General features: G+C 33.3%; 1 protein-coding gene across 5 annotated transcripts in view; it reads left to right on the forward strand.

Annotated features, from left to right (window-relative positions):
- Window positions 1-12619, forward strand: part of AGL (amylo-alpha-1, 6-glucosidase, 4-alpha-glucanotransferase) — a 61647-nt gene that overhangs the window by 37037 nt on the left and 11991 nt on the right. For all 5 annotated transcript variants that reach the window (XM_033092635.1, XM_033092634.1, XM_033092637.1 and 2 more), the window contains 6 exons: window positions 2888-2990; window positions 5820-6045; window positions 7249-7360; window positions 9080-9215; window positions 10266-10378; window positions 11214-11425. In XM_033092635.1, the coding sequence (XP_032948526.1) occupies window positions 2888-2990; window positions 5820-6045; window positions 7249-7360; window positions 9080-9215; window positions 10266-10378; window positions 11214-11425 (902 nt within the window). The remainder of the gene's footprint in view (window positions 1-2887; window positions 2991-5819; window positions 6046-7248; window positions 7361-9079; window positions 9216-10265; window positions 10379-11213; window positions 11426-12619) is intronic.

Genomic DNA, 12619 nt, shown 5'->3' on the forward strand with positions numbered 1-12619 from the left:
CTATAAGTTACAAAGCATAAAACATGTTAAATAATTTTTTATTATATGTCTAATTGCAATCTGATGCTTTCAACTGTATTTATTGGCATTCTTTCCTGCAAGTAGTAGTAAAACCTGAATCAAGTAATTATTTTAAGTGAAATAGGCTAAAAGACAGACTTTTGTTTTCTTTTAAATGAATTTCACGCTATTTCTAGAGAGCCTTAATATTTGAGGTCATTGAAGTTTAGAACTTTCCAACCTAAACTGAAAAATACCAAATTGCAGGATGAAAGTAACAGTATTGTCTATGTGATGTCCTCTGTTTCCCCTTAAATTTACATCTGCTCAGCCCTAGAAAAAAGACTTAGTGGGACCTAATGACTCAAAAAAAAAATTAACTTTTCATTTAGAATGATCATATGAACCCTCTGAATGTTTTAATTATATAATTGTTTTAGATTTTTCACTCAACTATTTGATCTCCTTCTGGAATTATCTTTTCCCTTATGAATCCATGTAAATGCTCATAAAGCTGAACTTGACCATTGTGGGAAACAAAATTAATATGCAGAATTTGGTTTCAAAGCCTATTATATAAAATAGTAACCTCAACATTTTAATTACATATACTGCTGTTGTTAAGCACTCCCAAAATAGATATACTGATATCATAAATGACATATTGATATGTTACGATACCTGATATACTTACTTATCAGGTATAGTATAAAACAAAAATAGAAACTAGAAAAGATGAGGCAATGAATATAAATAAAAGTTCTAACATTTGCATCTAGAATCCCAAGGGAGTGTTTTTATATACTCCATGCTAACAAAATGTAGGACTATACTAAAATTTGCAAATAGGTTTTTAGGATTGGTTCATTTTAAAATGAATACCAGGACAGAAATACCTTCCTTCGGTCACTGCAAAAAAAATCTTTTATAATAATTTTACAATGGTAGAAATCACTCAGAAGGTAGGTGATCTGTAAGTTTGACTCTTAGAGGTCAAAAAGTTAATAAAGGTCCGGCCAGTTGAATCAGTTGGTTAGAGCGCAGTGCTCGTAACACCAAGGCAGCCAGTTCAATTCCCACATGGGCCAGTGAGCTGTGCCCTCTACAACTAGACTGAAAACAGCGACTTGACTTGGAGCTGATGGGTCCTGGAAAAACACACTATTCCCCAATAAGATTTAAAAAAAAAAGTTAATACAGACATTTCTACATATCAGTGCTACAGATTTTAATAAACTGCCAGTATTTTAGGACATACCAACTAAAATTCACCATTGAATCTATCCATACTCATATTTCATACAAGGTGTTAAATGAGTTAAAGTACCAGGAAGTCTGTATGGCATAGAGCGCCTATATATGCATATATGATAGCTGTTGTCATCATCATCAAAATTATCATCAGCCATAGACAAGCCATATATATCAACCATGTGTAAATATACAGTGTTTGGGGAAATGTTATGCCATTATCTTGGAGACAATATAGAAGAAATGTCTAATGTTATCTTTAGTTCTGATCTTCCTTTTTTTATATATAACATTTTTTGTATTAGTTTCAGGTGCACAAAACAATGTAACAATTAGACATTTATCATTTATGTCCCTCACACAGTGACAACCCTCCTCCCCCCATAGTTCTGATCTTTCTTAACAAAAGAAAATAACGTCTAATCTTCACGAAGGTAAAGACCCAACAAGCAGAAACTTATATTGTGAAGTACATTTAGGAATTGCCAAAATTTTCTATCTTAGTCAGATTCTCTCACCTCTCAATTTACCTTTTATAATTAGCCTATTACTTCATTCAGTAAATTTTTATAATAATGTATTATATACCAGTTATAATTTTCAGTGATAAATATACTTTGGTAAACAAGGCAGAGAAGGTTTCTATTATTATGGTTCTTATTTTCCACTGGGGAGAGAGTCATTCCTTCAACAAACCAGAAAACAAACAAGATCATGTCAGATAGTGTTAACTGCTTAGAAGATACTTAGGAATGAATGCTGTGTTCATTTTATTTATGTTCTGTTTTACCTTCCTGAAATATTTGTTATGTTTATGCTTTAGCATAGTTCTTTTTTTTGAGTGAAATCTAATTTCCTTTGCTTTCCTAGTGATTACTGTTTTTAGTACAAGTACAGATAACAGTTGTATTTTTTACATGTTTTTATAAGAAACTAAGCTCAATCGAAAAGTAAACTTTAAGATTTTATCCATTCATCACCCTATTTTATCTCATGCATACAAGCTGCAATTACCTAGAATGTTCAAGTTATTTGGTATCTAAAATCCTTCTTTTCATTGGTAAAAACTGTTTCCTGCTAACAAAGCATAACACTTTTAAGTTGTTTTGAGTTAATGGGAAAGTTAGTAATAAAGTTTGCCTCTAGAGTGATAGATGACTAAACATGTGTAATATGTATCATTAAGCTAATCATTTCATATTTAGATTAATTTGTTGCCTTTCAGTTGCAGGTAGCATCTTTTCACATATATCAATAATATCACATTAAGTGATATTTGTGTTTATGTGTTAACTATTTGCTGTGTGACTTTAATTTATTAAAAGAAAGTTTTTCTGTGTTTAAAGACTCACTCATTCAAATCAATTCAGATAAGTATCCCTCTCTAGCCCTGGGTTCCGAATCTCTTTTGGGTCCATACATTCCTTTAAGAATTTGATAAGTATATGGAACCTCCATCACATAAACGTTTACGTAAGTGTAGACGCAGATTTTGCAGATAATTTTAGACGGTTTGCAGACTACCAATAGGTCATCCTGGTCGCCAGGTTTCGAGTGACTGGTCTATAGTAGTGGAGTTCATAGGCTAATGTGTATTATTAAGATTAATATATTACTTTCTTGTGTTTCCTGTTAGGCTTACCTCATTTTTCTTCTGGCATTTTCCGCTGCTGGGGAAGGGACACTTTTATTGCGTTTAGAGGTCTGCTCCTGATTACTGGACGCTATTTAGAAGCCAGGTAGGAGATCTCTAAAAGGTACAATTCAAGTTTATATTTGAATGTTTTTCACGTGCTCTTCAAACTTATCCATCTATTCTCAACATTTGAGAGGTACATTTTCTGTAGGTGTTTATTTTATTTTATTTTTTTGCTTGTTCATTTAGTAGGATCATAGAATTTCAAAGGAGTGGTAATCTTTGAAGTTACTAGGTTCCAGTCCCTCATGTTACAGGTCAGGTTATTTTCAGCATTAGCTAATTTATTTCACTAAAACTAAAAAATGTATAATCATGTTACTATCATCACTCACTAAAGAGTAAAATTTCTATGCCTGAATTAAATATAAGAACTCAGATGAACTTTCAGGTAGAATTTGAAAGCCTACCATTTTTTGTCCTTCTGTAGTGAATGAAGTCATTGCTGGCTCTTTGAGTCCTGTAGAAAGAACTGTAACATCAGGTTTTCCTCTATCTGCTGTCAGGCCTTATAACCTCCAGTTTTATGTTTTCTAGAAAATGGTGTTTTCTTGTGTCACAATAATGTGAATGAATTTATCAGGGGTAGAAAAGAAAAGCTCCACAGCAGTGCCACTCAAAGTGTGTTCACACCCACAGTCGCCATCGTCTGAGCGCTTGTTAGAAAAAAGTGCATATTCATGTTCCCTATGTTGGACCTCCTGAATCCAAACCTGGGTGTGGAGAGAGCAGGTTTGGGAGGTGAAAAACGGATTTCTCAAGGGCTCCAAGAGATTGTCAACAGCTCATGGTTAAGTTTAACCACACTGCTCTACAGGTTAAAACTTAGCAAAAAAAAAAGCATTTTTAGGATACCTTGTTTCAATGTCATCAGAAAAATAACTGAAGTTTGCCTCTTGAAATAATAAGTTTTATTTTTGGTCCTTTTAAATTTGAAAATTTCTAAGTGGGCATCTGAAACGTATTATATTCTTCCTGCTAACCTACTATAATAAGACCTTTTCTTACTGAATTATATATGGGGCTTTGGAAATTTGGGAGGTTTTTTGCTTCTTCCCCAAATGCCCCCAAATGATTGTGACTAACTAGGAAATGGATTCAGGATTCAGCAGAGTGTAGTGGTTATAAATTGGGATCTGGGCCAGACTGCCAAACAAGTTTACTCCTTGTTCCAAACTACCACCTGACAAATTATTTATCCTCTTTGTGCTCTCTGTACAATGGTTCTAGTGTTACCTTACAGGGTTTTTGTGAGGATTAAATGAGCTAATACAGTTAAAGTGTCTAGAACAGTGTCTGCCACATGTGAAGCATTCCATAGATGTTAGTTTTTTAAATCATTATTATTTTTATTCTTATCTGGACTCCCAATTATCACTTCTATGTACTATCAAAAATTTCTGCTTAATTTTACATATGACTGTCTAGTTTAGGAATCAGCAAACTATGGCCTGTCACCTGTTTTGTATGACCTTTGAGCAAAGAATGGTTTTACCTTTTTAAAAAAAGAAAAAGAATAGATAACTGAGACCATACATGGCCATCAAAGCCCAAAATATTTACTGTCTGGCCCTTTCCAGTTTGCCCACCCGTACTAGATGATTCCCAGAGGATAATGTATTTGCTAGATTAGTGCTAGCTGCTGTAAAGTATAATCTCTTTCATTTTAATGGCTTTTCCCAAACAAAATTTATTTCTTACTTCTGGTCCAGTGTGGGTGTTCAGGAGGCAGCTTTCTGCATAGTGGTTCAGGAATACAGTCTCCTTCATCGTGAGGATCTGCCATCTTGCAGGGCCTTTGAGTCCTCTCCAGTTGACTCTGCCAGTCAACTGGGGAGGAAAGAGAAAACCCTGGGGAAATACACCTTTTCCTTGTATTTAACATACCTCAGTTCCATTTAGTCATTTAGCCACAACCAGCTGTCACGTATCTTGGGACATGTAGGAAAGCCATTTTGGTGGACGCATGGCTATCCCTGCCACAGAGAGCTCTACTTCCTCCCTCTGCGGAGGTATTCATGGTCAGAGGTCTGTGTTCAACTTTCAAGTGCGGGACATTGTCCTGGATGGTGAAGATTGCAAGCACTCTGACCTTTTATTAATTGGAAGTGTCACTGTCCATACTAACATTTTTGTACTACAGAAAATGAAGTTTCCTGTTGCACTATTACTTAAGAGATGGGCATTAAACTGAGACATAGAATTAATTAAATTTCTAAATGGTTTAGCCAAAAAGCACTGAAGCCTAGATAGACATTTTAAGTGACTTTTCCAAGGCATACAGATGGTAATACTAGGATTTAAACCTCAGTTTTATTTCTTAATTTCACTCTTTTTTTAGAATGCCATGCCATCTTACAGAGTTGTCATTTGGTATATGATAGTAGACTAACACTTTAAAAGATAAAGTATCCTTTACCAGTTTTTGAAAATTAATCATGTTTTTCAAGGTCAGCTTTTACTCATTTATTTTCCTACACGTTTGCTTTGCTCTTGGTATTTGCTATTTAAAATAATAGAGTGCATGTTCTTAGTTACTTAGATTTTGAAATACCAAGGATTTCAAAAGTAGAATCAATCTAGAGCTCTGAGGGACCTTAAAAATCACCCAGTCATATACCTAACTCCACACATGAAAAAACTGTCTCAGGAAGGGTAAGTCACACAAATTGTTAGAGAAAAAGCCAGGGCTAGGATCAAAGTTCTGACTTCTAATTCAGTGCTTGTTCTATACTATGACCACAGAAAATACAAAGCAATAAGAAGGAGAGAAAAATGCACCAAAAATAATAGTCATCAAAAGTGACCTGTTTGTCTTCAATTTTTTAAGTGATTGTTTTCATGTCAAATGATCTACCTAATTCTGTTTTAGGAATATTATTTTAGCATTTGCTGGTACCCTGAGACATGGTCTCATTCCTAATCTCCTGGGTGAAGGAACTCACGCCAGATACAACTGCCGGGATGCTGTATGGTGGTGGCTGCAGTGTATTCAGGATTATTGTAAAGTGGTGCCAAATGGCCTAGATATTCTCAAATGTCCAGTTTCCAGAATGTATCCGTCAGATGATTCTGCTCCTTTGCCTGCTGGCACAGTGGTAAAAATCATTTCTTTTCCTGAAAAATGACTTTTAGCTTCTACTATAAAAATACCTGCAGTTAAAAATCTGAATCTTAAGAATTCTTCAAATATTGCTATTTATTTAGCATCTGCTGGTACCATGAGGGTTTACAGAGATAAGACTAGCTCTTCGCTTAAAGAGCTTGCAACATGGTAGAAGAGAGGATGTGTACGGAATATGGTCATTGCAAAAAGAGGTGTGTGGGAAGTGCTATGTAGTCTCTTATAAGAGGGAGAGAGCTAATCTAGTAGGTGGGTCTTAGGGAGAACTTTAGCAAGTAGCTAAAATTTCACATAAACTGAACCTGAACTAAAAGGGGAGTTGGATTTCAGCAGGGATGAGGGAAGATGTGGGAAGACATCAAAGGTGAATAATAAATCTCAGCATGGATTGAAGCACAGTTTAGGACATACTGCTCAGTCTAGTTTGGCTTTTTGTGTAGAGTACCTTACGTGTAGGGTAGTAAGAGATTGTAGAAAGGGTGAACCAGGTTGTGGAGAGCCTTGACTACCAATCCGGGGAGTTCAGAGTTTATCTTATGAACAGTGCAGAATGAATAGACATATTTTAGTAATATTTTCCCAGACAGTAATGTATAGTGATAGTGTACTTTCACCACTTCTGATCTGCCTTTGTTATACTTTGTTTGGTATATGACTGTGGGAAACTTGTAAACTATCCCAGGGCCAGCACAGGTTTATGTCCCCATAATGTTTATATCATGAAGTATTCAAAGAACCCTTGTCAAATAAAGTGTTACCTAAAGTAACACTTTAGTATATGCTCCATTACTATGTATTTGGATGAGTAAGAACAGCAATGCCCATATAAAATTCAGGTTTCTGTATAATAAGGCTGATTCACTTATTAGCTGAACAGTTCGCTCTAACAGAAACCATAGAAGCTCACAGGATGCATTTTCATGTGTTAGCAAAATTACAAATTACTTCATGTCACTGACGTGAATTGTCAGAACTATAATATTTTAAATATTCATATGCCAAAGATCGACTGTATTTTTTGGTGTATAGAAGCTGCTGCTTTCCCCAGATGTACCCCTGATTCCCATTTGTATCTCTAAGGAAAATATGTTTTCACAAAACTTCATTAATAGGGTTCGGGGGAAAATAAGAAAAATGTAATTTCTAACAGAAGTTACATCCATTATGTCTCAAATAGGATCAGCCATTGTTTGAAGTAATACAGGAAGCTATGCAAAGGCACATGGAGGGCATACAGTTCCGAGAAAGGAATGCTGGTCCACAGATAGATCGAAACATGAAGGATGAAGGTACGTCATTTTGTATAGTAGAGATTTATTGATGAAGTGAAATTAAACCTTGTAATTGTTCATTTATTTGACAAATATTTTATTTGTGTGTAAAATGTCAGAATATAACTATGAAAAAAAGATTATCACGGTTCCTGATCTCACTAGTTTAGTTTTAGTTTCTAGAGGAAAGATAAAATTTTATATCTTTGGTTAGCCAATTTGAAAGGTTAATTTGGTTGCATTTATAATCATAATAATAATCGCTAATAATTGAGTGTTTACTATGTGCTGGGCATTGTGCTACTACTTTGCCTATGTTATTCCCATTTAACACTCCCAAGAACATTGGGGATGAATTATATTGTTCCCATTTTTATTTATAAAATAACTGAAGTATAATAATTTTGCTAGGGTAATAGGATTCTGAACTATTTTTTTGTTCCTTTTTTTAACACTATCATTTCTAACATAAATGATAAACTTTTTAAGTGATCTAGTCCAGGTATTTCAGATAACTAACTGACTGATAAATTCGGTGTATACTCAGGAATATAAATTCCTTCTTGTATGTTATAAATTCTGTTTTAAACAGTAATTAAACCTCGTTTAGTTAATGTATTGTTTGTAATGCCAACATACAAATTTTATACCCAACTGAGCTGGTAAGAATCACTACTAACTTTTTTATCCTTACTAAGAGAATGAAAAAGAAATAGATTTCATATTTTAAAGAACATTTTTTGTGATACCCCTGAATTATTTTAAATATTAATTATAAAATGTTTCAATGTAACAGAAAATAACATAAATTACACATTGAACCTAGAACTGAAATTAGACAGATATTAACGTTTGGCCGTATTTTCTTCAGATCTTTCTTTTGTTTTGAAAAGAAATAAACCATTACCAACATAGCTTAAGCTTTATCTCTATCTCTTTCTCTTCCCTCCCTCTCCAGAATTATAATCAGGGTTTTTATTTCCATGTATGCTTTTGTACTTTATGTGCTTATGTATGTTTGAGTATGTGTAAATTACATGATACATATAGTATATATTCAGTATATTATGTAGTATATATTCAATATATTATTTTAGGTACTGTAATATAATGTGTATAGACTACTTATAAATATTTTGTTTTTAAATTGTATGTCTTATGAAATCATATAAGTCATAGCCATAAAAACATACATGGTTGCGTGTGTGTTTGTATACTTTTAATATACATATACTTTTATATATATATTTATATATATACAGTAATATATAACATATAAAATATGTTTATGTATTTTATACATATTTATATATATTATATATAATATATATATACTTTTACGGAAAAGTTATCTTATACATATCCTTTTGCAATTTATGTACTCATTTTGTTTGGGGGACTTATCCATCTTGATTCATGTAAATCCAGTTCATTAATTTTAAGTGGTATAAAGAGTTTTCCATTGTATGAATAAACCACAGTGTTTATCCATTCCTCTACTCGGCAGTTACTTTCTTGCTAATACAAGCAGTGTTGCAATAATATCTTTGTATGTGTCTCCATGTGCACATACATAGGTAAGGGTTTCTCTAGAGTGTGTATCTATGAAAGTAAGTTACCATGTGGTAGAATATGCACATCTTCAGCTTTTTAAGGTATTATCAAATTGCTCTCCAGAATGGTTGTCTTGGTTTATTATATTCCTTTTAAATTTTATAAATATTTTATTTTGTTTAGGTTTTAATATAACCGCAGGGGTTAATGAAGAAACAGGATTTGTTTATGGAGGAAATCGCTTTAATTGCGGCACATGGATGGATAAAATGGGAGAAAGTGACAGAGCTAGAAACAGAGGAATCCCAGCCACTCCAAGGTAGGGTTTATTTTGTGGTGCTTATATAATTTACCCTTTTTAAAACCACATTCTTGTGGAATCTTTTATTCTATTAACCATGAAGTAAGTCTTCTTAGTAAATCTGTGAAAATCTCCCTTTCTCCTTCCCATTTCCTCTTCCATTCATCCCTCACTTACTTCTCCCCCTATATACATATACACAATCCTGTTAGTACTAAAAGTCATCAAGTAAAGCTATCTGTTCTCTTCTGGAAGTTCTCATGGGTTGATTCTCTACAAGCACCTCAAAGTGAAGTTTTATCATTCATTATGTCTGTGTTTAAGAAATTTTCTTAACCTGAAGTGCTTCATTTCTAAACATTTTATTATGCTCGTCTTTTGTAAATATAGAAAACAACCAATTATCCCATCCTTTATGAAATCCTTTCATTTTCTGAATCTTTTTCCCCCTAATTTTTTTTAGTCTTTTATCCCATCATTTCTTTTCATGATTTCAAATGCTTAATAGTGTCAAGTCTGAGAAACCATTTTCTTATTCTAAATTTTATCTTCAGTCAGAATTACCAAAAAATTACTTAATAGTAGCTGTCATTACATGCTTCGCAAATTCTTTTAAAAATCTGTTTATTTTGGTACATTATGACCTGTTGTACTTCCCTTTCGTTTTCTTTAAAAATAAGCTCTCAAATTATTATATTCACCTATCCTGGCTCTCTTCAGGGTAGATGAACATAGCTATATCCCCTGTTTGCTGTCTTTTTTATGGGACTCTATTTCAATATTCTCTGATTCCTTACTCCTACCTTTTTCTAGCTACCATTCCTTTTACTGCATAATCCCCGTTCTACTTCATAGAATATTTAAAAAATACGTTAACAAGGTAAACAATGGCAAAATAGTAAGAAGAGAGATTTCCTATACACATTCCTATAAAGTGGGAGTTTTTTTATAAATAGTTGTTTTTATAATACATTAGATATATAATTCATCAAAGTTGTTTACTGAATGCTCTTTAAATAGTGCTTAAATGACTCCAACTCACAGAATAAAATTTACTTTTAATTTTAGAGATGGATCTGCTGTTGAAATTGTAGGCCTGAGTAAATCTGCCGTTCGTTGGTTGCTGGAATTATCCCAGAAAAATATTTTCCCTTATCATGAAGTCACAGTAAAAAGACATGGTAAACTGTTCATTTTATTTACAAGGGAACTCCAAATGTACTGTCTATGTTCTTAACCTACATAATCATCATTTGACTTAATGAACTAATACCGTATTAGGAAACGCTTAAAATTAAGAGGAAAGAAAAACCATTAATTTACTAGTATGAAAATTGTAACAAACCTTGTTACTAACCATATTTTTATAGCAACTCTGACCTGAGATATGAAAAGCATCGCTGTTATTGCCATATTGTGCTTTTCTTTTCCCTCAGTGTGACTGAGCAAGCTGTGTTTTATGAAGGATTATGAAATCTTTATAACTTTTTCTAAAGTTGTCCAGTAGAAGTATAATTTAAGCAACATATATAATTTAACATTTTTTAGTACCCACATTAAAAAAGTAAAAAGAAATAAATGAAATTAATTATGGTAATTAATTTTATTAACTCAATCTTTGTTAAATATTATTTCAACATGAAATCAGTATATATTTATGACCTATTTTACATTATTTTGGTGAGGTGCTAAGTCTTTGAAATACAGTGTATATTGTGCACTTCTGGCGCATCTCTATTCAGACTAGCTTCATTTCAAATGCTCAATAAAGGTAACTCTATCAAACATATAAGAGTGATCCAAACAAAGACAAATCATGGTTCATTTGCTAGAGTCTGATCCATTTTTGGTAATATAATGAAAGATAATTTTTAATTTCAAGCAACTGTCCTTCAGAAGACCCTGACACTTTCAAAAAATAGATAATGTATTGCCTCAGTATTACTCCTTGGCTGTAGCTAAATGTATAAATTTCTTTGAATGCTTAAAACTGCCAAGTCTTTTATCATGTTTCAGGAAAGGTTGTGTCAGTCTCATATCATGAATGGAACAGAAAAATACAAGACAACTTTGAAAAGCTATTTTATGTGTCTGAAGACCCTTCAGATAGTAATGAAAAGAATCCTAATCTGGTTCACAAACGTGGCATTTACAAAGACAGTTACGGAGCTTCAAGCCCTTGGTGTGACTACCAGCTCAGGCCTAACTTTACCATAGCAATGGTTGTAGTAAGTAATTTGTTTATTATTTTCAAATTTCAAAAATGTTATGATAGGGTTTATTTAGTTCTTTATTCCCATTTGTTTTCAAAGTCTCCTAATTGCTTAAAAGTATATTGTTTACTAGATAGTTTTACATAGTGTTTTCTAATTAATAAAGCATTATGCATACCATCCTTAACCTTTAACATCTGGTATGAAAAAATAGAAAATAATGGATTCTAATCCATTATTACACTAATGAAGTGCTTCCAATGTTTTTCACATCACAACACACATAGAAAATGATGATATTTGTACAGCACATTGGACGAAATGGATTAGGTTGCTTGTGCCAGATTCAGCTGCTTCAGTGAGCCCCCAGGGGCCTTGAAAGCTGAGGACATCTGTATCTTGGTGCCTTATCGGTGCCTCAGCACAGTATTGGAAACATCTGGACTAGTGAACTAATGTGGGTATACTCAACTCACATTCTGTTTTCCTTGTTTTCTAATTAGTTCTTTCTAGCCAGGAATTCTAGACTCTCATTATTTTATCTCTGCTTAGACTAAAAGTAAACTACAAGGGCAGTAAAATAGAGAAGGGTTATGTTCTTCTGTGTCTGCCTAACTGTTTCTACTTTGTCTAAAAGAGTACTGAACAGAGTACGCTTCATTATAGTAGAATAAAAAATGCAAAGATACAGAAAGGTATCTTTGTGCATTTGATTTCATTCAGTGTGCCTTTGATTTCATTTAATCATTAAAGTTAATGCAGAATCTTAGTCACCAGTGCTTTCTCTCCTCCATATCTCATACGCTGTTGGAGGGCAAGTCCTTCTGTATTTTATTATGACCCTAGAAGCAAAATATGGTTTCCAGATATACTTAAAGGAAGCTATTGTAAATCTTCTGAAGAATGAATTAGGTGGGCTTAAATGTGTTCTGCCTTCATATAGCTGTGGCAACTTCCTTTTGGAGCTAGTACACTTTCTTGAAACAACACGAGGAAACAATCATCTCTAACAATTTTCCTGACTTTGAAGATCAGGAACAGTGCTTCCAAGTCAGCCTCATTGGAGGTTTGGTATCTGTACTCGAATTCCAACCCACACTGTATTTTTATATCATTTTCCTTCTTTTCCAAGTTTATAAATAGTGTATGTTCCACTGTGAGTGAAAATTAATTCTTCTGTGATCCTAAGATTTTTGTATATTTGTTTTT

The sequence above is a fragment of the Rhinolophus ferrumequinum genome, chromosome 22, assembly GCF_004115265.2.
Source record: "Rhinolophus ferrumequinum isolate MPI-CBG mRhiFer1 chromosome 22, mRhiFer1_v1.p, whole genome shotgun sequence".
NCBI classification, from domain to species: domain Eukaryota; kingdom Metazoa; phylum Chordata; class Mammalia; order Chiroptera; family Rhinolophidae; genus Rhinolophus; species Rhinolophus ferrumequinum.